The 26,886-nt window shown below is 62.1% G+C and overlaps 4 protein-coding genes across 17 annotated transcripts; 2 read left to right on the forward strand and 2 right to left on the reverse strand.

Moving 5' to 3' along the window:
• Positions 1–189: 189 nt before the first annotated feature.
• PKMYT1 (protein kinase, membrane associated tyrosine/threonine 1) lies at positions 190–9,460 on the reverse strand. The gene is made up of 7 exons (XM_048932871.1): positions 9,409–9,460; positions 7,849–8,096; positions 6,248–6,827; positions 2,944–3,118; positions 1,918–2,005; positions 1,249–1,305; positions 190–544 (listed from the first exon to the last, which is right to left on the reverse strand). Exons 1-7 carry the CDS (start codon positions 9,458–9,460, stop codon positions 254–256), a joined length of 1,491 nt encoding a protein of 496 aa, XP_048788828.1. The 3' UTR covers positions 190–253.
• LOC125687633 (prostatic spermine-binding protein-like) lies at positions 8,363–13,098 on the forward strand. The gene is made up of 2 exons (XM_048932862.1): positions 8,363–10,889; positions 12,614–13,098. Exons 1-2 carry the CDS (start codon positions 10,884–10,886, stop codon positions 12,989–12,991), a joined length of 384 nt encoding a protein of 127 aa, XP_048788819.1. The 5' UTR covers positions 8,363–10,883; the 3' UTR covers positions 12,992–13,098.
• Positions 10,973–12,619, forward strand: LOC125687632 (protein SHQ1 homolog). The gene is made up of 2 exons (XM_048932861.1): positions 10,973–11,466; positions 12,048–12,619. The coding sequence occupies exons 1-2, from the start codon at positions 10,973–10,975 to the stop codon at positions 12,088–12,090; spliced, it is 537 nt and encodes a 178-aa protein (XP_048788818.1). The 3' UTR covers positions 12,091–12,619.
• Positions 13,099–13,223: 125 nt separating the features above from the next.
• LOC125687631 (serine protease 33-like) lies at positions 13,224–24,803 on the reverse strand. Of its 14 annotated transcripts, none has more exons than XM_048932857.1 (5): positions 24,246–24,803; positions 23,294–23,326; positions 22,064–22,232; positions 15,946–15,966; positions 13,224–13,530 (listed from the first exon to the last, which is right to left on the reverse strand). In XM_048932857.1, the coding sequence occupies exons 1-5, from the start codon at positions 24,410–24,412 to the stop codon at positions 13,267–13,269; spliced, it is 654 nt and encodes a 217-aa protein (XP_048788814.1). In that variant the 5' UTR covers positions 24,413–24,803; the 3' UTR covers positions 13,224–13,266. The 14 variants fall into 14 exon arrangements, 5 of the variants coding, with proteins under 5 accessions (XP_048788814.1, XP_048788815.1, XP_048788816.1 ...); XM_048932858.1 differs by lacking the exon at positions 15,946–15,966 and adding an exon at positions 16,118–16,138; XM_048932859.1 differs by lacking the exon at positions 15,946–15,966 and adding an exon at positions 16,670–16,690.
• Between the last annotated feature and the right edge of the window lie 2,083 nt (positions 24,804–26,886).

Genomic DNA, 26,886 nt, shown 5'->3' on the forward strand with positions numbered 1-26,886 from the left:
ATCTGCCCCATAGATACCCCCATCTGCCCCATAGAAAACCCCATCTGACCCTTAGATACCCCATCTGCCCCATAGATACCCCCCCCCACCCTGCCCCCATAGATTCGCCCCACACGATTTCCCCATTGGGGGTCTGGGCGGGGTGGGGGGGGGGGGAGCGGGGCCAAGCTCATGAATATGAAAGCTTTATTCAAATCGCGGCGGGCGGTGGGGCGGGGGGCTACGCAAATACCCTGCTGGCATTCCCGAGTCCTTATATGGCGCGGTCCGCTTCTGGGCCAGCCAATGGGATTGCGGCGAGGGGGTGGGAGTGGGCGGGGGCTTTTCCCTTTGGCCACGCCCCCCCGCTCGGTTGCAGCGCCGCGCTTAAGTGGGCGGGTCCAACCGCCGGCCTATCAGAACTCAGTCCCGTCCCGTCGGCCAATCGGAAGCGTCGTTTCCATCCCGTTGGCCAATCAGCGCTATGGGGCGGGGCTCTGGATCTTCTTCGAAGGTGAGAGTGCGGCGCAGGCGCCCCGGGGACGCGGGGCTGCCATCGGGGGAGCTGGGGGGCGGTTATGGGGCGGTTAGGGGCAGCTATGGGGCGGTTATGGGGCGGGGTTATAGGGCGGTTATGGGGGCAGCTATGGGGCGGTTATGGGGCGGGGTTATAGGGCGGTTATGGGGGCAGCTATGGGGCGGTTTATGGGGCGGGGTTATAGGGCGGTTATGGGGTGCGGTTATAGGGCGGTTATGGGGCAGCTATGGGGCGGTTATGGGGTGCGGTTATAGGGCAGGGTTATGGGGCAGTTATAGGGTGGTTGTGGGGTGGCTATAGGGCAGCTATAGGGTAGTTATAGGGTAGGGCTGTAGGGTAGTTATGGGGCAGTTATGGGGCAGGGCTATGGGGCTGTTAAGGGGCGTGGTTATAGGGTGGTTATGGGCGGTGGTTATAGGGCAGCTATGGGGCTGTTATGGATGGGGTTATAGGGTGGGATATGGGGTGCTTATGGGGCAGTTATAGGGTAGTTATGGGGCAGGGTTATGGGGCAGTTATGGGGTGGGTTATTAGGGCAGTTATGGGGCAGTTATAGGGCAGTTATGGGGCAGGGTTATAGGGCAGTTACGGGGCAGTTATAAGGCAGTTATGGGGCAGGGTTATAGGGCAGTTACGGGGCAGTTTATAGGGCAGTTATGGGGCAGGGTTATGGGGCAGTTATGGGGCAGTTATGGGGTGGTGCTATAGGGCAGCTATGGGGCAGCGCTCACCTTGGTGCCGACCTGCAGTGCTGTGGGGTGGAGGCAATGGGGCCGAAGGCTGTGGGGCTGCATGGGGACAATGGGGTCACCCTATGGGGCTGCCCTATGGGGCCGCCCTATGGGGCCATCCTATGGGGTCACCCTATGGGGCTGCCCTATAGGGCCACCCTACGGGGCCATCCTATAGGGCCACCTATGGGGTCACCCTATGGGGCCCATTCTATAGGGCCACCCTATGGGGCCATCCTATAGGGCCACCCTATGGGGCCGCCCTATGGGGTTCACCCTATGGGACCGCCCTATGGGGTCACCCTATAGGGCCACCCTATAAGGCCAACCCTATGGGGCCACCCTATGGGGTCACCCTATGGGGCCATCCTATAGGGCCACCCTATGGGGTCACCCTATGGGGCCACCCTATAGGGCCATCCTATAGGGCCGCCCTAAGGGGGTCACCCTATGGGGCCACCCTATGGGGCCACCCTATGGGGTCACCCTATGGGGCCACCCTATAGGGCCATCCTATGGGGTCACCCTATGGGGCCATTCTATAGGGCCACCCTATGGGGTCACCCTATGGGGCCGCCCTATGGGGCCACCCTATGGGGCCGCCCTATAGGACCACACTATAGGGTCACCCTATGGGGCGCTGCCCCACCTGTGCCCCATAGCGCTCACCTCCCGTTGGGGCTGCGATCCCAGGGGGCCTCGATCTCCCTCCTCTTCCTCGTCTTCATCCCATGGGTCGATGTGGGGCGGGACGGGGCTGTGGGGGCGGGGTGAGCGGGGGGGCGGCGCCCCAAAGCTCGGCCCCATAGAGCTGCCCACAGAGCCCATAGGGCAGAGCGGCAACTCTTGGTGGGGGGACGGAGGGGGAAAGTGTGGGGCGATGTGGGGCAGGGTATGGGGGGGCTATGGGGCAGCTATGGGGCAGAGTATGGGGGGGCTATGGGGCAGGGGTATGGGGGGGCTATGGGGCAGCTATGGGGCAGGGTATGGGGGGGGCTATGGGGCAGGGTATGGGGGGGGCTATGGGGCAGCTATGGGGCAGGGTATGGGGGGGCTATGGGGGCAGCTCTGTGTCAGACTATGGGGAAGCTGTGGGGCAGCTATAGGGCCCTATGGCTGGCACTATAGGGCAGCTGTGGGTCATGCTATGGGGCATCCTGGGTCCCTATAGGGCAGCTATGGGGCACTCTGGGTCCCTATGGGGCAGCTATAGGGCAGGCTATGGGGCAGCGGTGGCGCACCCTGTGTCCCTATAGGGCAGCTATGGGGCACCCTGTGTCCCCTATGGGGCAGCTATGGGGCAGGCTATGGGGCACTCTGGGTCCCTATGGGGCAGCTATGGTGCACTGTGGGTCCCTATGGGGCAGCTATAGGGCAGGCTGTGGGCAGCTATGGGGCACTGTGGGTCCTATGGGGCAGCTATAGGGCAGCTATGGGGCACCATGGGTCCCTATGGGGCAGCTGGTGGGGCAGCTGTGGGGCACCCTGTGTCCCTATGGGCCAGCTATGGGGCACCCTGTGTCCCTATGGGGCAGCTATAGGGCAGCTATGGGGCACTCTGGGTCCCTATGGGGCAGCTGTGGGGCAGCTATGGGGCACCCTGGGTCCCTATGGGGCAGCTGTGGGGCAGCTATGGGGCACCCTGGGTCCCTATGGGGCAGCTGTGGGGCAGCTATGGGGCACCGTGGGTCTGACCTGCAGCAGCTCGGCCCCGCGCCGCAGCGCCAGGTCCAGCAGGCGGCTGAGCGGGGCGCCATCTTGCGGCGCTGCGCATCGGCGCCGAGTCCAGCAGAGCCGGCCGCCGTGGGCCGCAGCCGCGGGTCCGGGTCCAACATGGCCGCCAGCAGGGGGAGCAGCGCGGCGGGAACGGCTGGGGGGTGGGCGGAACGGGGGGGACGTGAGGGCACACAGGGCAGGGAGCGCGTAGGGGAGAAACCCCATAGAAACCCCATAGAGAAACCCCATAGGGACCCATAGGGAGAGACCCCATAGGGAGAGACCCCATAGAGAGACCCCATAGGGACCCCATAGGGACCCCATAGGGAGAGAAACCCCATAGAAACCCCATAGAGAAACCCCATAGGGAGAGAAACCCCATAGAGAAAACCCCATAGGGACCCCATAGGGAGAGACCCCATAGAAACCCCATAGAGACCCCATAGAGACCCCATAGAGAGAACCCATAGGGACCCCATAGAGAGAGAAACCCGTAGAGACCCCATAGGGCAGGAACCGCGTAGAAACCCCATAGAAACCCCATAGAAACCCCATAGAGAGACCCCATAGGGAGAGGAACCACATAGAAACCCCATAGAGACCCCATAGAGAGAGACCCCATAGAGACCCCATAGAGAGAGAAACCCCATAGAGAGACCCCATAGAGAGAGAAACCCCATAGAGAGACCCCATAGAGAGAACCCATAGGGAAACCCCATAGAGAGACCCAGTAGAGAGAGAAACCCCATAGAGAGCCCATAGGGGAGGAACCACGTAGAAACCCCATAGGGACCCCATAGAGAGAAAAACCCATAGAGAAACCCCATAGAGAGACCCCACAGAAACCCCATAGAGAGACCCCATAGAGAGAACCCATAGGGAAACCCCATAGAGAAACCATAATGGGAACCAGTGGGACTCGATGGGAGCCAATGGGAGCCAATGAGAATCAATGGGAACCAGTGGGCATCAATGGGAGCCAATGGGATTCCATGGGAGCCAATGGGATTCTATGGGAGCCAATGGGACTCAATGGGACTCAATGGGATTCTATGGGAGCCAATGGGACCCAAAGGGATTCCATGGGAGCCAATTGGGATTCAATGGGATTCCATGGGAGCCAATGGGATTCAATGGGACTCAATGGGATTCTATGGGAGCCAATGGAACTGAATGGGATTCTATGGGATTCAATGTGATCCAATGGGACTCAGTGGAACTGAATGGGATTCTATGGGGCCCCAATGGGACTGAATGGGTTCTATGGGACCCAATGGGATTCAATGGGTTCTATGGGATTCTATGGGGACCCAATGGGATCCTATGGGACCCAATGGGACTTAATGGTTCTCGATGTCACCCCATGGGACCCCAGTCACCCCCCAGACCCCACTTCCGCCCCCAGACCGCACTTCCGCCCCCAGACCGCACTTCCGCCCCCAGACCCCACTTCCGCCCCCCAGACCCCACTTCCGCCCCCCAGACCCCCACTTCCGCCCCCCATCCCTCACTTCCGCCCCAGGCCCCACTTCCGCACCTTCCCTCAGGGCTCGCGGCAGCCGCCCCCCCCTCAGCTCGGCCCACGTCTCCCCGTCGGCCGCCCGCTGCCCCAGCGCCAACGTCGGCCACCGTCAGCGCCAGGCTGAACACGTCGCCCTCCGCCGTGGCGCCGCCCCCCCCCGAGCTCCGGCGCGGCGTAGCGCCCCCAATCCGCCACCAGGGGGCGCCCGACCGGCCGCTGGGACCCCGCGGGAACCAGTGGGGCTCAATGGGAGCCAATGGGAATCAATGGGACTGAATGGGATTCTATGGGACCCAATGGGATTCTATGGGACCCAATGGGATTCTATGGGACTCAATGGGATTCTATGGGACTCAATGGGATTCTATGGGACCCAATGGGATTCTATGGGACTCAATGGGATTCTATGGAGCCAATGGGACTCAATGGGTTCTATGGGGAGCCAATGGGACCCAATGGGACTCAATGGGATTTCTGTGGGAGCCAATGGGATTCAATGGGACTCAGTGGAACTGAATGGGATTCTGTGGGATTCTAGGGACCCAATGGGACTCAATGAGTTCTATGGGATTCTGTGGGGCCCAATGGAACTGAATGGGATTCTATGGGACTCAATGGGTTCTATGGGATCCTATGGGACCCAATGGGATTCAATGGGTTCTATGGGATTCTATGGCACCCAATGGGATCCTATGGGACCCAATGGGACTCAATGGTTCTCAATGTCACCCCATGGGACCCCAGTCCACCCTCCAGACCCCACTTCCGCCCCCAGACCCCACTTCCGCCCCCTAGACCGCACTTCCGCCCCACTTCCCACTTCCGCCCCTCAGACCCCACTTCCTCCCCCCAGCCCCCCACTTCCTCCCCCCAGCCCCCACTTCCGCCCCCAGCCCCCACTTCCGCCCCCCATCCCTCACTTCCGCCCCAGGCCCCACTTCCGCACCTTCCCTCAGGGCTCGCGGCAGCCGCCCCCCCCCCCTCAGCTCGGCCCACGTCTCCCCGTCGGCCGCCCGCTGCCCCAGCGCCACGTCGGCCACCGTCAGCGCCAGGCTGAACACGTCCGCCCTCCGCCGTGGCGCCGCCCCCCCCGAGCTCCGGCGCGGCGTAGCGCCCCCAATCCGCCACCAGGGGGCGCCCGACCGGCCGCTGGGACCCCGCGGGAACCAGTGGGGCTCAATGGGAGCCAATGGGAATCAATGGGACTGAATGGGATTCTATGGGACCCAATGGGATTCTATGGGACTCAATGGGATTCTATGGGAGCCAATGGGACTCAATGGGTTCTGTGGAGCCAATGGGACCCAATGGGACTCAATGGGATTCTGTGGGAGCCAATGGGATTCAGTGGGACTCAGTGGAACTGAATGGGATTCTGTGGGATTCTAGGGACCCAATGGGACTCAATGAGTTCTATGGGATTCTGTGGGGCCAATGGAACTGAATGGGATTCTATGGGACTCAATGGGTTCTATGGGATCCTATGGGACCCAATGGGATTCAATGGGTTCTATGGGATTCTATGGCACCCAATGGGATCCTATGGGACCCAATGGGACTCAATGGTTCTCGATGTCACCCCATGGGACCCCAGTCACCCCCCAGACCCCCACTTCCGCCCCCAGACCCCACTTCCGCCCCCAGACCGCACTTCCGCCCCCAGACCGCACTTCCGCCCCCCAGACCCCACTTCCGCCCCCCAGACCCCACTTCCGCTTCCGCCCCCATCCCTCACTTCCGCCCCAGGCCCCACTTCCGCACCTTCCCTCAGGGCTCGCGGCAGCCGCGCCCCCCCCCTCAGCTCGGCCCACGTCTCCCCGTCGGCCGCCCGCTGCCCCAGCGCCACGTCGGCCACCGTCAGCGCCAGGCTGAACACGTCGCCCTCCGCCGTGGCGCCGCCCCCCCCGAGCTCCGGCGCGGCGTAGCGCCCGGCCCCGGCCCTGCCGCTCCCGAAGTCGGCCAGCAGGCAGCGGCCGCCGTGCAGCAGCGCGTTGCCGGGCTTGACGTCGCCGTGCGGCACGGCGCGGCCGTGGAGGTGGCGCAGCGCCGCCAGCAGGTCGCTCATGTAGGCGCGCAGCCTCCAGCCCCGCAGCGCCCGCCGCTCCCCGCGCCGCCGCCCGGCCGTGGCGGCCTCCAGGCTGCCGTGGCGGCACAGCTGGCTCTGCAGGTACAGCAGGCCGCGCTCCTCCCACGCGGCCCACAGCCGCACGCAGTGCCGCTCCGGAGCCGCGGCGCGGTGGCGGGAGGCCTCCAGCAGGGCGCGCTCGCGGTCCGCCGGGCCGCGGAACGGACGGCGGCTGCGTTTCAGGGCGTAAAGGCGGCCGTCGGCCAGGCTGCGAACCTGGGGGGGGGGGGGGTCAGAGCTGGGGGGGGCGGAGCTATGGGGGGGGGCAGGGCTATGGGGGGGGGCAGGGCTATGGGGGGGGTCAGAGCTATGGGGGGGGGCAGGGCTATGGGGGGGGTCAGAGCTATGGGGGGGTCAGAGCTATGGGGGGGGGCAGGGCTATGGGGGGGTCGTGGGGAGGGGGGGGGAGAGGGGTCAGAGCTATGGGGGGCGGAGCTATGGGAAGGGGGGTCAGAGCTATGGGGGGGGCAGTGCTATGGGGGGGGGTCAGAGCTGTGGGGGGGGCAGCGCTATGGGGGGCGGCCCTATGGGGGGGGGTCAGAGCTATGGGGGGCGGAGCTATTGGGAGGGGTCAGAGCTATGGGGGGGGTCAGAGCTATGGGGGGGCTCAGAGCTATGGGGGGCGGCCCTATGGGGGGGGTCAGAGCTATGGGGGGGCTCAGAGCTATGGGGGGGGGTCAGAGCTATGGGGGGCGGCCCTATGGGGGGGGGTCAGAGCTATGGGGGGGCTCAGAGCTATGGGGGGGGGCAGGGCTGTGGGGGCGGAGCTATGGGGGGGGGTCAGAGCTATGGGGGGGCAGTGCTATGGGGGGGGGTCAGAGCTATGGGGGGGGTCAGGGCTATGGGGGGCGGCGGTATGGGGGGCAGGGCTATTGGGGGGGGGTCAGCGCTATGGGGGGCAGGGCTATGGGGGGGGGGAAGGGGGTCACTATGGGGGGGGGGGTGTGAGGGGCACCCCATAACCCCACACCCCATAACACACCCCACACCCCATCACCCCATAGCCCCCCCCCACACCCCATATCCCTACCCCACACCCCCATAACATCACCCCATAACCCCACACCCCATAACCCCACACCCCATATCATCACCCAATAACCCCACACCCCATCACCCCACACCCCATAACATCACCCCATAACCCCACACCCCATAACCCCACACCCCATATCATCACCCAATAACCCCACACCCCATATCCCTACCCCCCACCCCACCCCCCATCACCCCACACCTTGTACACCGTGCCATAGGATCCTCGGCCCAGCAGCCCCATAGATTCGAAGCACTGCTTGAAGGAGCTCTCCGGCCGCCGTGGGTCGTACAGGTGGCCGTGGGGCAGCCCCACACAACCGGGGGGGGCCACCAAACAACGCGGCTCCCGACCCCACAACTTATGGGGCGCCGTGGGGCGATGCAGGCGGCTCCGGCTGTGGGGCCGGGAGGGGCGGCCCGGGGTGGGGGGGAGGGACATGTGGGGGGCTGGGGGGCAAAAGGGGGGGTGAGGAGGGAGCTTCTGCCCCACTGCGCCCCATAGGGATCTCAGCACCCCATAAGGACCCCATAGGGATCCCATCACCCCATAGGGACCCCATCACCCCATAGGGACCCCATAGGGACCCCATCACCCCACAGGGACACCGTAGGGACCCCATAACCCCACAGGGACCCCATTACCCCATAGGGACCCCCATAACCCCACAGGGAACCCATAGGAACCCCATAGGGACCCCATCACCCCATAGGGACCCCGTAGGGAACCCATCACCCCATAGGGATCCCATAGGGATCCCATCACCCCACAAGGACCCCCCCATAGGGACCCCATAACCCCATAGGAACACCATAGGGACCCCATAACCCCATAGGGACCCCGTAGGGAACCCATCACCCCACAGGGATCCCACAGGGACCCCATAACCCCATAGGACCCCATAACCCCACAGGACCCCATATAACCCCATATAGCCCCACAGGACCCCATAACCCCACAGGACCCCATATAACCCCATGTAATCCCATAGGACCCCATAACCCCATGTAACCCCATAGGACCCCATAACCCCACACACCCCATAGGACCCCATAACCCCCCACACCTCATAACCCCATAGGACCCCAAAATCCCAAACAGCCCATAGGACCCCATAGGACTCCATAACCCCCCACACCCCGTAACCCCATAGGACCCCATATCCCCACACACCCCATAGGACCCCATAACCCCATAGGACCCCAGAATCCCAAACACCCCATAGGACCCCATAACCCCATATAACCCCATAGGACCCCATAGGACCATATAACCCCATAGGACCCCATAACCCCCCACACCCCATAGGACCCCATACGACCCCATAACCCCATAGGACCCCATAGGACCCCATAACCGCCCACACCCCATATAACCCCATAGGACCCCATAGGGCCCCATAACCCCCCACACCCCATAGGACCCCATAACCCCATAGGACCCCAGAATCCCAAACACTCCATAGGACCCCATAGGGCCCCATAACCCCACACGCCCCATAGGACCCCATAACCCCATAGGACCCCAAAATCCCAAACACCCCATAGGACCCCACACACCCCATAGGGCCCCATAACCCCATAGGGCCCCATAACCCCCCACCGGACCCCACGTGACCCCGCAGACCCCACACCTCCGCTCTCACCCCCAGTTTCCCACGCGCCGTTTCCCGCCAACGGCCCCGGATCCAACCGTTGGCCACGCCCCCCGCCCTTCCCAGCAACCCATGAGGAGCGGCGGCTGCGCCCAGATCCCGCCCACCTCGCGGCCAATGAGATCGGACCGTGGGAGCCACGCCCCCTCCCGGAGGCATCGGCCAATGGGGAACGGCGGCGCGCAGCGGTCCCGCCCCACTGCCGTGGGAGCGCTGCGCCTAGATCCCGCCCCTTCCGGGATGCGACAGCCAATGGGGAGCGTTAAAGCCGTGGTCCCGCCCCCTCTGCGGGAAGCTCCGGCCCAAATGCTCCTATGGGGATTACGGGGGCCTTTTGGGGTCAGAGGGGTCCCTGTGGGGTCCCTGTGGGGTTTCTATGGGGTCTATGGAGCTCCTATAGGGTGATGGGGTCCCTATGGGGCCCCTATGGGTTATGGGGTTTCTATGGGGTTTCTATGGGGTTTCTATGGGGTGATGGGGTCCCTATGGGGTTCCCTATGGGGTTATGGGGTCCCTATGGGGTCCTTATGGAGCTCCTATAGGGTGATGGGGTCCCTATGGGGTTTCTATGGGGTTTCTATGTGGTTTCTATGGGGTGATGGGGTCCCTATGGGGTTCCCTATGGGGTTATGGGGTCCCTATGGGGTCCTTATGGAGCTCCTATAGGGTGATGGGGTCCCTATGGGGTTTCTATGGGGTTTCTATGTGGTTTCTATGGGGTGATGGGGTCCCTATGGGGTTCCCTATGGGGTTATGGGGTCCCTATGGGGTCCTTATGGAGCTCCTATTGGTTTATGGGGTCCCTATGGGGTCCCTGTGGGATCATGGGGTCCCTATGGGGTTCCCTATAGGGCCTCTGTGGGCTGATGGGGTCCCTGTGGGATCTCTATGGGGTGATGGGGTCCTTGTGGGGTCCTTATGGGGTTATGGGGTTTCTATGGGGTCCCTATGGGTTATGGGGTTTCTATGGGGTCTATGGAGCTCCTATAGGGTGATGGGGTCCCTATGGGATCCCTGTGGGACCATGGGGTCCCTGTGGGGTCCCTATGGGGTCCCAGTGGGGTGATAGGGTTTCTATGGGGTCCCTATGGGGTTATGGGGTCCTTATGGGGTCCTTATGGAGCTCCTATAGGGTTCTGGGGTCCCTATGGGTTCTATGGAGGTCCTATGGGTGATGGGGTGAGGATGAAGATGAGGATGGGGATGGGGATGAAGGTGAGGTTGAAGATGGGGAGGAAGATGGGGGTGAGGATGAAGATGGGGATGAGGATGGGGATGAAGAAGGGGGTGAGGATGAGGATGGGGGTAAGGATGAAGGTGGGGATGGGGATGAGGAGGAAGATGAGGATGGGGATGGGGAGGAAGATGAGGATGAGGATGGGGAGGAAGATGAGGAAGACGGGGTAAGGATGAGGATGGGGATGAGGATGAGGATGGGGATGATAATGGGGAGGAAGATGGGGCTGAGGATGAAGACGAAGATGAGGATGAGGAAGAGGCTGTGGACGAAGCCGAACGATGGCGGGCACGGCGCTGTTTATTAGGGCCAGCAGCCCCCGCTCACAGGCAGCTCCCGACGCCGATGATGGTGAGGATGGTGAGGATGAGGATGGGGAGGAAGATGGGGATGGGGATGAAGATGGGGATGGGGAGGAAGGATGGGGGGTAAGGATGAGGATGGGGAGGAAGATGAGGAGGAGGATGAGGATGATGAGGATGGAGATGAAGGTGAGGGTGAAGATGGGGATGGGGAGGAGGATGAGGATGGAGATGGGGATGGGGATGAGGATGAGGATGAGGATGAAGGTGGGGATGAGGATGATGATGGGGATGAAGATGGGGATTGGGGATCAGGATGATGATGAGGATGAGGATGGGGAGGAAGATGAGGATAAAGATGGGGATGAGAATGAAGATGGGGATGACGATGAAGATGAGGATGGGGACGAAGATGAGGATGAGAATGAGGATGAAGATGAGGATGAGGAAGAGGCTGTGGACGAAGCCCGAACGATGGCGGCACGGCGCTGTTTATTAGGGCCAGCAGCCCCCGCTCACAGGCAGCTCCCGACGCCGACGCTGATGCTGATGATGGTGACGGTGATGAGGAGGAAGATGGGGAGGAAGATGAGGATGAAGATGGGGAGGAAGATGAGGAAGATGGGGTAAGGATGAGGATGGGGATGAGGATGAGGATGGGGATGATAATGGGGGGGAAGATGGGGAGGAAGATGGGGAGGAGGATGGGATGGAGATGAGGATGGGGAGGAAGATGAGGATGAAGATGAGGAAGATGAGGAGGAAGGTGGGGATGAGGATGAGGATGGGGATGACGATGGGGATGGGGATGAAGATAGGGATGAGGATGAAGATGAGGAAGATGAGGATGCAGATGAAGGTGAGGGTGAAGATGGGGATGGGGATGGGGCTGAGGATGGGGATGGGGATGAAGGGTGAGGATGGGGAGGAAGATGAGGATGAAGATGAGGAAGATGAGGAGGAAGGTGGGGATGAAGATGGGGCTGAGGATGGAGATGGGGATGGGGATGGAGATGGGGATGAAGATGAGGAGGATGAGGAGGAAGATGGGGGCGAGGATGAGGATGGGAATGGGGAGGAAGATGAGGAAGACGGGGGTAAGGATGAGGATGGGGGATGAGGATGGGGAGGAAGATGGGGATGAGGATGGGGATGAGGAAGAAGATGGAGACGAAGCCGAACGATGGCGGCACGGCGCTGTTTATTAGGGCCAGCAGCCCCCGCTCACAGGCAGCTCCCAACGCCGATGATGGTGAGGATGGGGATGAGGAGGAAGATGGGGGTAAGGATGAGGATGGGGAGGAAGATGGGTATGAAGATGAGGAAGTTGAGGAGGAAAGTGGGGATGAGGATGAGGATGAGGATGGGGATGGGGATGAAGGTGGGGATGAAGATGGGGATGGGGAGGAAGATAGGGATGAGGATGAGGATGGGATGAAGATGAGGAGGAGGAGGAGGAGGAGGAGGAGGATGGAGATGGGGATGAGGATGAGGAAGATGAGGAGAAGATCAGGATGAGGATGGGGATGAAGATGAGGAAGGTGAGGAGGAAGATGGGGGCGAGGATGAGGATGGGGATGGGGAGGAAGATGAGGAAGACGGGGTAAGGATGAGGATGGGGATGAGGATGAGGATGGGGATGAGGATGGGGATGAGGATGAGGATGGGGATGGAGATGGGGATGAGGATGAGGATGGGGAGGAAGATGAGGATGAGGATGAGGAAGAAGATGGAGATGAAGCTGAACGATGGCGGCGCGGCGCTGTTTATTAGGGCCAGCAGCCCCGCTCACAGGCAGCTCCCGACGCCGATGCTGATGATGATGATGACGGTGATGAGGAGGAAGATGGGGAGGAAGATGAGGATGAGGATGAGGATGGGGAGGAAGATGAGGAAGATGGGGGTAAGGATGAGGATGGGGATGAGGATGAGGATGGGGAGGAAGATGAGGAGGAAGATGGGGAGGAAGATGGGGATGGGATGAGGATGAGGATGAGGAATGAGGATGAGGATGAGGATGAGGATGAGGATGAGGATGAGGAAGATGAGGATGGAGATGAAGGTGAGGGTGAAGATGGGGATGGGGAGGAGGATGAGGAGGAAGATGGGGATGGCGATGAAGATGGGGATGAAGATGGGGATGGGGGATGAAGGGGGAGCTGAGGATGGGGATGGGGAGGAAGATGGGGATGGGGATGAAGGGTGAGGATGGGGAGGAAGATGAGGAGGAAGATCAGGATGAGGATGGGGATGAAGATGAGGAAGATGAGAAGATGGGGGTGAGGACGAGGATGAGGAAGAAGATGGGGATGATGAGGATGGGCTGACAATGAAGATGGGGATGAAGGTGAGGATCGAGGAAGAGGCTGTTGACGAAGCTGAATGATGGCGGCGCGGCGCTGTTTATTAGGGCCAGCAGCCCCCGCTCACAGGCAGCTCCCGACGCCGACGCTGACGCTGATGATGATGGTGCTGCTGATGATGATGATGGGGCTGAAGGCTCCCCGCGCGGCGGCGCTGTTGAGGAAGGCGACGCCCGGCGCCCTGCGCGCGATCCAGGCTGCGTAGGAGCTGACGCGCGTGTAGACGCCCGGGCGGTTGGGCACCGCGCAGCCCTCGCCCCAGCTCACAACGCCCACCAGCACCCAGCGACCCGACAAGGGGCAGACGAGGGGGCCGCCGGAGTCACCCTGAGGGGGAGAGGGGAGATGTGGGGAGATGTGGGGACATGTGGGGAGATGTGGGGAGATGTGGGGACACATAGAGAGACATGGGGACCAGAGGGGCAGACGAGGGGGCCGCCAGAGTCACCCTGAGGGGGGGAAGGGGATGTCAGGGGACAAGGGGACAGCAGGGGACATGTGGGGAGATGTGGGGAGATATGGGGAGATATGGGGACATGTGGGGACATTGTGGGGAGATATGGGGACATGTGGGGACATGTGGGGCCGCCAGAGTCACCCTGAGGGGGAGAGGGGAGATGTGGGGAGATGTGGGGACAGCAGGGGACATGTGGGGAGATATGGGGACATGTGGGGACATGTGGGGACACATGGGGACATGGGAGATGTGGGGAGACGTGGGGACAGCAGGGGACAAGGGGACACATGGGGAGACATGGGGACACGTGGGGACATGTGGGGGGGATATGGGGACCAGGGGGCCGCCGGAGTCACCCTGAGGGGGGGAAGGGGACATGTGGGGAGATGTGGGGGACATGTGGGGAGATATGGGGACATGTGGGGACATGTGGGGAGATGGGGAGATATGGGGACACATAGAGAGACATGGGGACCGGAGGGGCAGACGAGGGGGCCGCCGGAGTCACCCTGAGGGGGGGAAGGGGAGATGTGGGGAGATGTGGGGAGATGTGGGGAGATATGGGGAGATGTGGGGACAGCAGGGGACATGTGGGGACATGTGGGGAGACATGGGGACAAGGGGGGACAAGGGGGGCAGGACAAGGGGGCCGCCGGAGTCACCCTGAGGGGAGAGGGGGACATGTGGGGAGATGTGGGGAGATGTGGGGACATATGGGGACACGTGGGGACATGTGGGGAGATATGGGGAGACATGGGGACATGTGGGGACAACATGGGCCACGTGGGGACATTTGGGGACATGTGGGGACATGTGGGGAGACATAGGGACCAGAGGGGCAAACCAGGGGGCTGCCGGAGTCACCCTGAGGGGGAGAGGGGACACATGGGGACATGTGGGGACAGCAGGGGACGAGGGGACACTTGGGGACACATAGGGATGCATGGGGACACGTGGGGAGACATGGGGACCAGAGGGGCAGACCAGGGGGCCGCCAGAGTCACCCTGAGGGGATGAGGGGACAGCATGGGGACAGCAGGGGACAAGGGGGCTGCCAGAGTCACCCTGCAGGGGGGACAAGGGGATGTCAGGGGACAAGGGGACAGCAGGGGATGTGTGGGGACATGTGGGGACATGTGGGGAGACGTGGGGAGACGTGGGGGACATGTGGGGACACGTGGGGAGACGTGGGGAGACGTGGGGACATGTGGGGAGACATAGGGACCAGAGGGGCAGACCAGGGGGCCGCCGGAGTCACCCTGAGGGGAAGAGGGGACACGTGGGGACAGCAGGGGACACATGGGGAGACGTGGGGACCAGGGGGCCACCGGAGTCACCCTGAGGGGATGAGGGGACAGCAGGGGACATGTGGGGACAGCAGGGGACATGTGGGGACACGTGGGGAGACATAGAGACACGTGGGGACCAGAGGGGCAAAGCAGGGGGCCGCCAGAGTCACCCTGAGCAGGGGGGGGACAAGGGGACATGTGGGGACAGCAGGGGACACGTGGGGACCAGGGGGCTGCCGGAGTCACCCTGCAGGGGGGGGGACAAGGAAACGTCAGGGGATGTCAGGGGACAAGGGGACGGCAGGGGATGCGTGGGGACACGTGGGGACATCAGGGGATGTGTGGGGAGACGTGGGGGACATGTGGGGATCAGAGGGGCAAAGCAGGGGGCCGCCAGAGTCACCCTGAGCAGGGGGGGGACAGGGGGACGTCAGGGGACAAGGGGACACATGGGGACACTTGGGGACATAGGGACACATAGGGAGACATGGGGAGCAGGGGGCAGCCAGTCACCCTTTGGGGGGGGGACAAGGGGACACGTGGGGACACATAGAGATCCATGGGGACACATGGGGACCCCACACCCCATAGAGACCCCCATAAGGACCCCATATCCCCCATAGGGATCCCATCACACCATAGGGGACCCCCATAAGGACCCCATATCCCCCATAGGGATCCCATCACCCCATAGGGACCCCATAGGGACACCATAGGGACCCCATAGGGACCCCATAGGGATCCCATCACCCCATAGGGACCCCATCACCCCATAGGGACCCCCATAAGGACCCCATATCCCCCATAGGGATCCCATCACCCCATAGGGACCCCACCACCCCATAGGGACCCCCATATCCCCCATAGAGACCCCATATCCCCCATAGGGACTCCATCACCCCATAGAGACCCCCATAAGGACCCCATTACCCCATAGGGACCCCCATCACCCCACCACACCCCCCAAACCCCGACCTTTGACCTCTGCCCCCCGACCTTGCACGTGTCCCTGATGCCCTGCGGGTACCCGGCGCAGATCAAAGCCCCATAGGGACCCCAATACGACCCCATAGGGACCCCATATCCCCCATAGGAACCCCATCACCCCATAGGGACCCCATCACCCCACACCCCCCCAAACCCCGACCTTTGACCTCTGCCCCCCGACCTTGCACGTGTCCCTGATGCCCTGCGGGTACCCGGCGCAGATCAAAGCCCCATAGGGACCCCATCACCCCATAGGGACCCCATCACCCCATAGGGACCCCAATAGGACCCCATCACCCCATAGAGGACCCCATCACCCATAGAGACCCATATCACCCCATAGGGACCCCATCACCCCATATCCCCCATAGGGACCCCCATATCCCCCATAGGGACCCCCATCACCCCACATCCCCCCACGCCCCGACCTTTGACCTTTGCCCCCTGACCTTGCACGTGTCCCTGATGCCCTGCGGGTACCCGGCGCAGATCAAAGCCCCATAGGGACCCCAATAGGACCCCATCACCCCATAGGGACCCCCATATCCCCCATAGAGACCCATATCACCCTATAGGGACCCCCACCACCCCATAGAGACCCCATATCCCCATAGGGACCCCACCACCCCATAGGGACCCCCATAGGGACCCCATCACCCCACAGAGACCCCATCACCCCATAGAGACCCCCCATAGGGACTCCATCACCCCACATCCCCCCACGCCCCCCGACCTTGCACGTGTCCCTGATGCCCTGCGGGTACCCGGCGCAGATCAAAGCCCCATAGGGACCTCATCACCCCATAGGGACCCCATATCCCCCATAGGGGCCCCACCACCCCATAGAGCCCCCACCACCCCACATCCCCCACGCCCCCCCAACCTTGCACGTGTCCCTGATGCCCTGCGGGTACCCGGCACAGATCAAAGCCCCATAGGGACCCCATCACCCCATAGAGACCCATATCACCCCATAGGGACCCCATCACTCCACATCTCCCCATCACCCCACATCTCCCCAAACCCCGACCTTTGACCTTTGCCCCCCGACCTTGCACGTGTCCCTGATGCCCTGCGGGTACCCGGCACAGATCAAAGCCCCATAGGGACCCCATCACCCCATAGGGACCCCATCACCCCACATCCCCCCACAGGCCCCAACCTTGCACGTGTCCCTGATGCCCTGCGGATACCCGGCACAGATCATGTCGTCGCGGACGCGGCGCGGCGGCAGCGCGGTCCCCATGTGGGTGCCGTAGAGGCGGCGGCACTGCGCCTGCGCCATCAGCGGCACCGCCACCTCCTGCAGCCGCCGCGGCGACGGGAGGTCCTCTGCGCCACACGTCAGACCGCGCATAGCGCACCGCCGCCGCACGGACGGACCCGCGCGCACCCATGGACCCCGTAGCGACCCGTAGCGACCGTAGAGACCCGTAGAGACCCATAGGGACCCATAGAGACCCATAGGGACCCATAGGGACCCATAGAGACCCCATAGAGACCCATCGAGACCCATCGAGACCCCATAGAGACCCATAGCGACCCATAGAGACCCATAGAGACCCATAGGGACCCCATAGAACCCCATCGAGACCCCATAGAGACCCATCGAGACCCATCGAGACCCCATAGAGACCCATAGCGACCCATAGGGACCCATAGGGACCCGTAGAGACCCGTAGGGACCCATAGAGACCCATAGAGATCCATAGGGACCCGTAGGGATCCATAGGGACCCATAGAGACCCATAGAGACCCATAGATCCCATAGAGACCCCATCGAGACCATAGACCCCATAGCGACCCGTAGGGATCCATAGGGACCCATAGACCACATAGAGACCCATAGAGACCCATAGACCCCATAGCGACCCGTAGGGATCCATAGAGACCCGTAGAGACCCATAGAGACCCATAGAACACATAGCGACCCGTAGGGATCCATAGGGACCCCATAGAGACCCATAGAGACCCATAGACCCCATAGAGACCCCATAGACCCCATAGCGACCCGTAGGGATCCGTAGGGACCCCATAGAGACCCATAGAAACCCAGAGACCCTATAGAGACACATAGAGACGCATAGAGACCCATCGAGACCCCATAGAGACCCATAGACCCCCATAGCGACCCGTAGGGATCCGTAGGGACCCATAGAGACCCATCAAGACCCATAGAGACCCAGAGACCCCATAGCAACCTATAGAAACCCACAGACCCCATAGGGACCCCATAGAGACCCATAGAGACCGATAGAGATCCCATAGAGACCCCACAGACCCCATTGGGACCCATAGGGACCCGCAGGACCCCATGGGACCCGTACAGACCCCATAGAGACCCACAGAACCCCATAGAGACCCATAGTGACTCCATAACGACCTCATAGAACCTCATAGAGACCCCAGTGAGCCTCATAGAGACCCCATAGAGACCCATAGAGACCCCATAGAGACCCATAGAACCTCATAGAGACCCCATTGAAACCCATAGAAACCCATAGTGACCCCATAGAGACCCCATATGGACCCCAAGAGCCCCCATAGCGACCCATATAGCCCCATGGAGACCCCATTGAGACCCATAGAAACCTCATAGAGACCCCAGTGAGCCCCCAGTGAGCCCCCAAAGAGCCCCCATAGAGACCCATAGTGACCCCATAGAGCCCCACAGAACCCCATGGAGACCCCCTAGAGCCCCCCCCAAGCCCCATAATGACCCCATAGAGACCCACAGAACCTCACAGAGCCCCATAGAGCCCCATAGAACCCCATGGAGACCCCCTAGAGCCTCCCCGTGCCCCATAGAGACCCCATAGAGCCCCATAGAACCCCATGGAGCCCCCATAGAGCCCCACAGTGACCCCATAGAGCCCCATAGAACCCCATGGAGACCCCCTAGAGGCCCCCCGAGCCCCATAGAGCCCCATAGAGCCCCCATAGACCCCCATAGAACCCCATAGAACCTCATAGAGACCCCATAGAGCCCCCCAGAGCCCCATAGAGACCCCAAGAGACCCCATAGAGACCCCATAGAGCCCCATAGTGACCCCATAGAGACCCATAGAAACCCATAGAGACCCCATAGAGCCCCATAGTGACCCCATAGAGACCCATAGAAACCCATAGAGACCCCATAGAGACCCATAGAACCCCATGGAGACCCCATAGAGACCCCATAGAGCCCATAGAGACCCCATAGAGCCCCATAGAACCCCATGGAGACCCCCTAGAGCCCCCCCAAGCCCCATAGAGCCCCCATAGAGACCCCATAGAGCCCCATAGTGACCCCATAGAGCCCCATAGAACCTCATAGAGCCCCATAGAGACCCCATAGAGCCCCCATAGAGACCCCATAGAGCCCCATAGTGACCCCATAGAGCCCCATAGTGACCCCATAGAGCCCCATAGAACCCCATGGAGACCCCCTAGAGCCTCCCCGAGCCCCATAGAGCCCCTAATGAGCCCCTAATGAGCCCCATGGGACCCCATGGAGACCCCAAGAGACCCCAATGAGCCCCATAGGACCTCACAGAAGTCCATAGTGCCCCCTAGCGCCCCATAGAGATCCGACAGAGACCCCATAGAACCTCATAGAGTCCCACAGACCCCATAGAGACCCCATACAAGCCCCATAGTGACCCCATAGAGCCCCATAGATACCCCTTAGAGACCCCATAGAGCCCCATGGAGACCCCCCAGAGCCCCCCTGAGCCCCCCAGCCCCCGTCTCACCTCCTTCCCCGATGTCCCCCCACCCGGTGGCCACACATCGGGTCCCGGCAGGAAATTCAAGGTGGGGCCGGGCAAACAGACGGGGCTACGGTGGCCCCATAAGTGACGGGCCAGGCCAGCTGGGCCAAGGCGATGTCACCGCTGGTGGCCTCCCCCGCGTAGGCCGGATGGGGCAGCAGGCGGCCCAGGGGGACGGAGGTGTTGGGGGCCCAGGGCCCAGAGAGCTCCTGCACCCCCAGCAGCACCGAGTATTTGTGGGGGTCCAGGCTCCTGGGGGGCGGGAGGCGAGAGGTGAGGGGGGCGTTGGGTTCTGAGGGGTTCTGTGGGGTTCTGTGGGGTTCTGAGGGGTTCTGAGGGGTTCTGATGGGTTCTGTTGGGCACCATTGGGTTCTGTTGGGTTCTGATGGCCACCATTGGGTTCTGATGGGTTCTGTTGGGTTCTGATGGCCACCCTTGGGTTCTGATGGGTTCTGTTGGGTTCTGATGGCCACCCTTGGGTTCTGTTGGGTTCTGTTGGGTTCTGTTGGGTTCTGTTGGGTTCTGTTGGGCACCATTGGGTCCCATTGGCCACCATTGGGTTCTGTTGGGCACCAGTGGGTCCTGTTGGGTTCTGTTGTGCACCCTTGGTTCTGTTGGGTTCTGTTGGGTTCTGTTGGGCACCATTGGGTTCTGTTGGGCACCCTTGGGTTCCGATGGATCCCATTGGGTTCTGTTGGGTTCTGCTGGGCACCATTGGGTTCTGATGGCCACCCCTTGGGTTCTGTTGGGTTCTGTTGGGTTCTGTTGGGTTCTGATGGCCACCATTGGGTTCTGTTGGGTTCTGATGGCCACCATTGGGTTCTGATGGATCCCATTGGGTTCTGTTGGGTTCTGTTGGGTTCTGTTGGGTTCTGTTGGGTTCTGTTGGGCACCATTGGGTTCTGTTGGGCACCCTTGGGTTCCGATGGATCCCATTGGGTTCTGTTGGGTTCTGCTGGGCACCCTTGGGTTCTGATGGCCACCCTTGGGTTCTGTTGGGTTCTGTTGGGTTCTGTTGGGTTCTGTTGGGTTCTGTTGGGTTCTGATGGCCACCATTGGGTTCTGTTGGGTTCTGTTGGGCACCATTGGGTTCTGATGGCCACCCTTGGGTTCTGTTGGGTTCTGTTGGGTTCTGTTGGGTTCTGATGGCCACCATTGGGTTCCGATGGATCCCATTGGGTTCTGTTGGGTTCTGTTGGGTTCTGTTGGGCACCATTGGGTTCTGTTGGGTTCTGATGGCCACCCTTGGGTTCTGTTGGGTTCTGTTGGGTTCTGTTGGGTTCTGTTGGGCACCATTGGGTCCCATTGGCCACCATTGGGTTCTGTTGGGCACCAGTGGGTCCTGTTGGGTTCTGTTGTGCACCCTTGGGTTCTGTTGGGTTCTGTTGGGTTCTGATGGCCACCATTGGGTTCTGTTGGGCACCCTTGGGTTCCGATGGATCCCATTGGGTTCTGTTGGGTTCTGCTGGGCACCATTGGGTTCTGATGGCCACCCTTGGGTTCTGTTGGGTTCTGTTGGGTTCTGTTGGGTTCTGATGGCCACCATTGGGTTCTGTTGGGTTCTGATGGCCACCATTGGGTTCTGATGGATCCCATTGGGTTCTGTTGGGTTCTGTTGGGTTCTGTTGGGTCCCATTGGGTTCTGTTGGGTCCCACTGGGCTCCATTGGGTCCCATTGAGCACCACTGGTTTCTGTTGGCCACCATAGAGCCCCATAGAGCCCCATAGAGACCCACAGAGCCCCATAGAGACCCCATAGAGCCCCACAGAGCCCCACAGAGCCCCCATACAACCCCATAGAACCCCACAGAGCCCCATAGAGACCCACAGAGCCCCCATACAACCCCATAGAGACCCCATAGAATCCCACAGAGACCCCATAGAGACCCACAGAACCCCATAGAAACCCCCCAGAGCCCCCATACAACCCCATAGAGACCCACAGAGCCCCATAGAGCCCCCATACAACCCCATAGAGACCTACAGAGCCCCATAGAAACCCCACAGAGCCCCCATACAACCCCATAGAGCCCCCCAGAGCCCCCATACAGCCCCATAGAGCCCCCATACAACCCCATAGAACCCCACAGAGCCCCATAGAGACCCACAGAGCCCCCCAGAGCCCCCATACAACCCCATAGAGACCCCATACAACCCCATAGAGACCCCATAGAATCCCATAGAGACCCCATAGAGACCCACAGAACCCCATAGAAACCCCCCAGAGCCCCCATACAACCCCATAGAGACCCACAGACCCCATACAACCCCATAGAACCCCATAGAGCCCCATACAACCCCCTAGAGCCCCCCAGCGCCCCCTACAGCCCCCCCCAGCCCCCCAACCCCCCCCCGCCCCCCATTTCCCCACTCACCCCTGGAAGCAGTGGGCGGCCGTCAGCACCCACTGTGGGGCCACGAGGGAAACCCCACAGATGTGGCTCCCGTCCCTTTGCAGGCTGCCCTGCCACGGCCACTGCCCCACAGCGGCGTCCTCGCCCCCCACATTGCGCCGAGAGCCAACCGCCATGGGGCGGCCGCAGGCTGGGGGGACACGGGGGGGTTGGGGAGGGAGTTAAGGGGGGCTCTGGGGGGTTCTGTGGGTTCTATGGGGCTCTATGGGTCTCTATGGGGCTCTGTGGGGCTCTATGGGGCTCTGTGGGTCTCTATGGGGTTCTATGGGGTTCTGTGGGGCTCTGTGGGGCTCTATGGGGCTCTATGGGGTTCTATGGGGTTCTGTGGGGTTCTGTGGGGCTCTATGGGTCTCTATGGGGTTCTTTGGGTCTCTATGGGGCTCTGTGGGCTTTATGAGGCTCTGTGGGCTTTATGGGGTTCTTTGGGTCTCTATGGGGCTCTGTGGGTCTCTATGGGGTTCTATGGGGCTCTATGGGGCTCTGTGGGGTTCTGTGGGGCTCTATGGGGCTCTGTGTGGTTCTATGGGGCTCTGTGGGGCTCTGTGGGCTTTATGGGGCTCTATGGGGCTCTATGGGGTTCTTTGGGTCTCTATGGGTCTCTCTGGGTCTCTAAGGGGCTCTATGGGGATCTTTGTGTTCTCTATGGGGCTCTGTGGGTCTCTATGGGGCTCTGTTGGGCTCTGTGGGGTTTCCATGGGGTCTCTATGGGGCTCTGTGGGGTCTGTGGGGCTGTATGGGGCAGCTATGGGTCTCTATGGGGCAGTTATGGGTCTCTATGGGGCAGTTATGGGTCTCCATGGGGCAGCTATGGGTCTCTATGGGTCTCTATGGGGCAGTTATGGGTCTCCATGGGGCAGCTATGGGTATCTATGGGTCTCTATGGGGCAGCTATGGGTCTCCATGGGGCAGCTATGGGTCTCTATGGGTCTCTATGGGGCAGTTATGGGTCTCCATGGGGCAGCTATGGGTCTCTATGGGTCTCTATGGGGCAGCTATGGGTCTCCATGGGGCAGCTATGGGTATCTATGGGTCTCTATGGGGCAGTTATGGGTCTCTATGGGTCTCTATGGGGCAGCTATGGGTCTCTATGGGGCAGCTATGGGGCAGCTATGGGTCTCTATGGGGCAGTTATGGGTCTCTATGGGTCTCTATGGGGCGCTATGGGTCTCTATGGGTCTCTATGGGGCTCACCCGGCTGCTCCCGTGGCAGCTGCGCCGCCTTCACTGCAAGGGGGGGGGGGGGGGGGAAATGGAGGTGGGGTCAGAGTGGGACCCCCAACCCCAAACCCCCCATTGCGCCCCATTGCGCCCCATATCCCAACCCCCCCCATTGCCCCCCATTGCCCCCCATTGCGCCCCATATCCCAAAGCCCCCCAAACCCCCCATTGCCCCACAGACCCCAAATCCCAGCCCCCCAAATCTGCCCCCCCCCCCCCCATTGTCTGGCTGTGACCCTTCGCTATGGGGCGCTATGGGGCGCTATGGGGCTCAGTGTCCCCATTTACCCCATAAATATGGGGCTGCCCCATAGATTTAGGGCTGCCCCATAGCATCCCCATGTTCCCAGGGCTGCCCCATAGATCTAAGACTGCCCTATAAATGTGGGGCTGCCCCATAGCTTACTCACTACCCATAGATCTCAGGCTGCCCCATAGCATCCCCATGTCCCCACCACTGCCCCATAGATCTGAGCCTGCCCCATAGATGTGGGGCTGCCCTATAGCATCCCCACGACCCCATAGATCTGATCCTGCCCCATAGATGTGGGGCTGCCCCACAGCATCCTCACCACCCCATCGATCTGAGGCTGCCCCATAGCATCCCCACGTTCCCACCACTGCCCCATAGATCTGACCCTGCCCCATAGATGTGGGGCTGCCCCATCGCACCCCCGCATCCCCAGATCTGCCCCACAGATCTGACCCTGCCTGCCCCATAGATGTGGGGCTGCCCCATTGCACCCCCACATCCCCACCACTGCCCCATAGATCTGAGCCTGCCCCATAGATGTGGGGCTGCCCCATCGCACCCCCCCATCCCCAGCGCTGCCCCACAGACGTACGGCTGCCCCACATCTTCCCCCTTCCCCTCCCCCCCAAACCGCAGCTCTGCCCCACACTTATGGGGCAGCCCCACACCCACCTGCGTCCTGGCCGTGCTCCCAGCCGTCCCCATCGCAGTGGGGCTGGGGGGCGGATGGAGGGACGAGGAGAAAGAGGAGGAGGAGGGGGGAGGAGGGGGGGGAGGGCGACGTGTGGGGCGCCCATGGGATCCCGGCGGCGCTCGGCCCCACTGACGGCACCCCACATTTATGGGCTGGGGATCTGTGGGGCGGAGCCCAGGAGTCACCCGACGGCTTCCCCCGCCGCCCCCGGTTATGGGGTCAGCATGGGGACGGCCTCCATGGGGTGAAATGGGGGGGGGGGGGGTCGCGACGCCTCCCCTCGGCCCCATAAGCGCCGCCCCACAGCTGCAGGGGAGGGCGGGGGGAGCCCCAACTTATGGGGTTGACGCCCCAACGCAACGGGGAGCGACGAGTCCTGACAGGGAGCTGTGGGGCGGGACCCACAAGTGTGGGGTGGGGAGCCCTAAGCGTGGGCTGGGATGCAAATGTGTGGGGCGGGACACAGGAGTGTGAGTTGGGACCCCCCAAGTGTGGGGCTGGGGGGCCCTAAGTGTGAGTTGGGACCCCCAAGTGTGGGGCTGGGACACATAAGTGTGGGGCAGGGGGCCTTAAGTGTGAGTTGGGACCCCCAAGTGTGGGCCTGGGGGACCCTAAGTGTGGGTTGAGACCCCTAAGTGTGGGGCTGAGGGACCCCATGTGTGGGGCTGAGACCCATAAGTGTGAGGTGGGACCCCCAAGTGTGGGGTGGAGGCCCCAGGTGTGGGGCTGGGACCCCCAAGTGTGGGGCAGGGGGTCCTAAGTGTGAGTCGGGGACCCCCAAGTGTGAGTTGAGACCCCCAAGTGTGGGGCTGGGGGGCCCTAAGTGTGGGTTGAGACCCCTAGGTGTGGGGCTGAGGGACCCCATGTGTGGGGCTGAGACCCATAAGTGTGAGTTGAGACCCCCAAGTGTGGGGCGAGGGGCCCTAAGTGTGGGGTGGGACCACAAGTGTGGGGCTGAGACCCACAAGTGTGGGGTGGGGACCCCTAAGTGTGGGCTGGGATGCAAAAGTGTGGGGCGGGACACAGAAGTGTGAGTTGGGACCCCCAAGTGTGGGGCTGGGGGGCCCTAAGTGTGGGTGAGACCCCTAACTGTGGGGTGGGACCCCCAAGTGTGGGGCTGAGACACCCCATGTGTGGGGCTGAGGCCCATAAGTGTGGGGTGGGACCCCCAAGTGTGGGCTGGGACCCATAAGTGTGGGGCGGGGGGCCTTAAGTGTGAGTTGGGACCCACAAGTGTGGGGCAAGGGGCCCTAAGTGTGGGGTGGGACCCACAAGTGTGGGGTGGAGGCCCCAGGTGTGGGGTGGGACCCATAAATGTGGGGTGGGACCCGTAAGTATGAGGTGGGACCCTCAAGTGTGGGGTGGGGGCCCCAAGTGTGGGGCGGGGGGTCCTAAGTGTGAGTTGGGACCCACAAGTGTGGGGCTGGGACCCACAAGTGTGGGGCGGGGGGTCCTAAGTGTGAGTTGGGACCCACAAGTGTGGGGCGGGGGACCCACAGGGCCCTATGCAACCCCACAGATCCCACAGTGCCCCATAGAGCCCCTCTCTGGCCTCATAGAGACCCCAAGGACCCCATGTGGCCCCCAGTGACCCACAGGGCCCCATAGGGCCCCTCCCTGGACCCACGGAGCCCCATAGAGAATCATAGTGCCCCATAGGAGCCCCACTGAGCCCCATAGGGGACCCACAGAGCCCCACAGAGCCCCATAGGGAATCATAGTGCCCCATAGCGCCCCACAGGAGCCCCATAGAACCCCATAGGAATCACAGTGCCCCATAGCGCCCCATAGCGCCCCACTGAGCCCCATAGGGGACCCACAGAGCCCTAAAGGACTCCCTTCCCTTCCCTTCCCTTCCCTTCCCTTCCCTCCCCCCCCCCCCCCCAAAAAAAAAATGGGCGGCGTCCGCGCGGTGCCCGCGCACAAAATGGCGGCTCCTCCCTGAACCCTAAGCGGAAGTAGGCGGGGAAACCGGAAGCGGAAGTGAGGGTGGGGGGGGGCGGGCAATAGCAGGAGCCGGAAGCTGAGGCGAGGAGAACTTCCGGCCGCAGGAGTGCCGGGAGCGCAGCGCGAAGCGGAGCGGAGCGAAAATGGTACCGAAGGGGGGGGGGGGGGGGGGAGCGGGAGGGGAGAAACGGAGGCGAAGTGGGGCTGGGGGGAGCGGGGCCAGGGGGCGGGGCTTAAAGGCGGCGGGGCGGGGCTTCGGGGGGAGGCTGGGGGTCCCCGATCTACAAAGCGCCGCTTCGGAGCCCTGCGCTGCGCCCCCCCCCCCCCCGGCCCCGATTAGGACACGCCCACAAGCCGACGCCACGCCCATAAAAGCGAGGCCACGCCCACAAAGCGAGGCCGTGCCTACAGCGACAGGCCACGCCCACAAAAGGACGAGGCCACGCCCACCGCGCAGTTGGGGGCGCTTTGGAGCCCCACATCGAGGCCACGCCCACAAGACGACGCCACGCCCACCGCTCCATCGGAATCCCTTTGGAGCCCCATCTCGAGGCCACGCCCACACAGCGAGGCCACGCCCCCGCCTCCATCCCAGGAGACCCCAGAACCCCACAGTGACCCCATCAGTGACCCCATAGTGACCCCACAAGTGACTCCGTTACCCCACAAGTG

This window comes from Lagopus muta, unplaced genomic scaffold (genome assembly GCF_023343835.1).
Source record: "Lagopus muta isolate bLagMut1 unplaced genomic scaffold, bLagMut1 primary scaffold_127, whole genome shotgun sequence".
NCBI lineage: Eukaryota > Metazoa > Chordata > Aves > Galliformes > Phasianidae > Lagopus > Lagopus muta.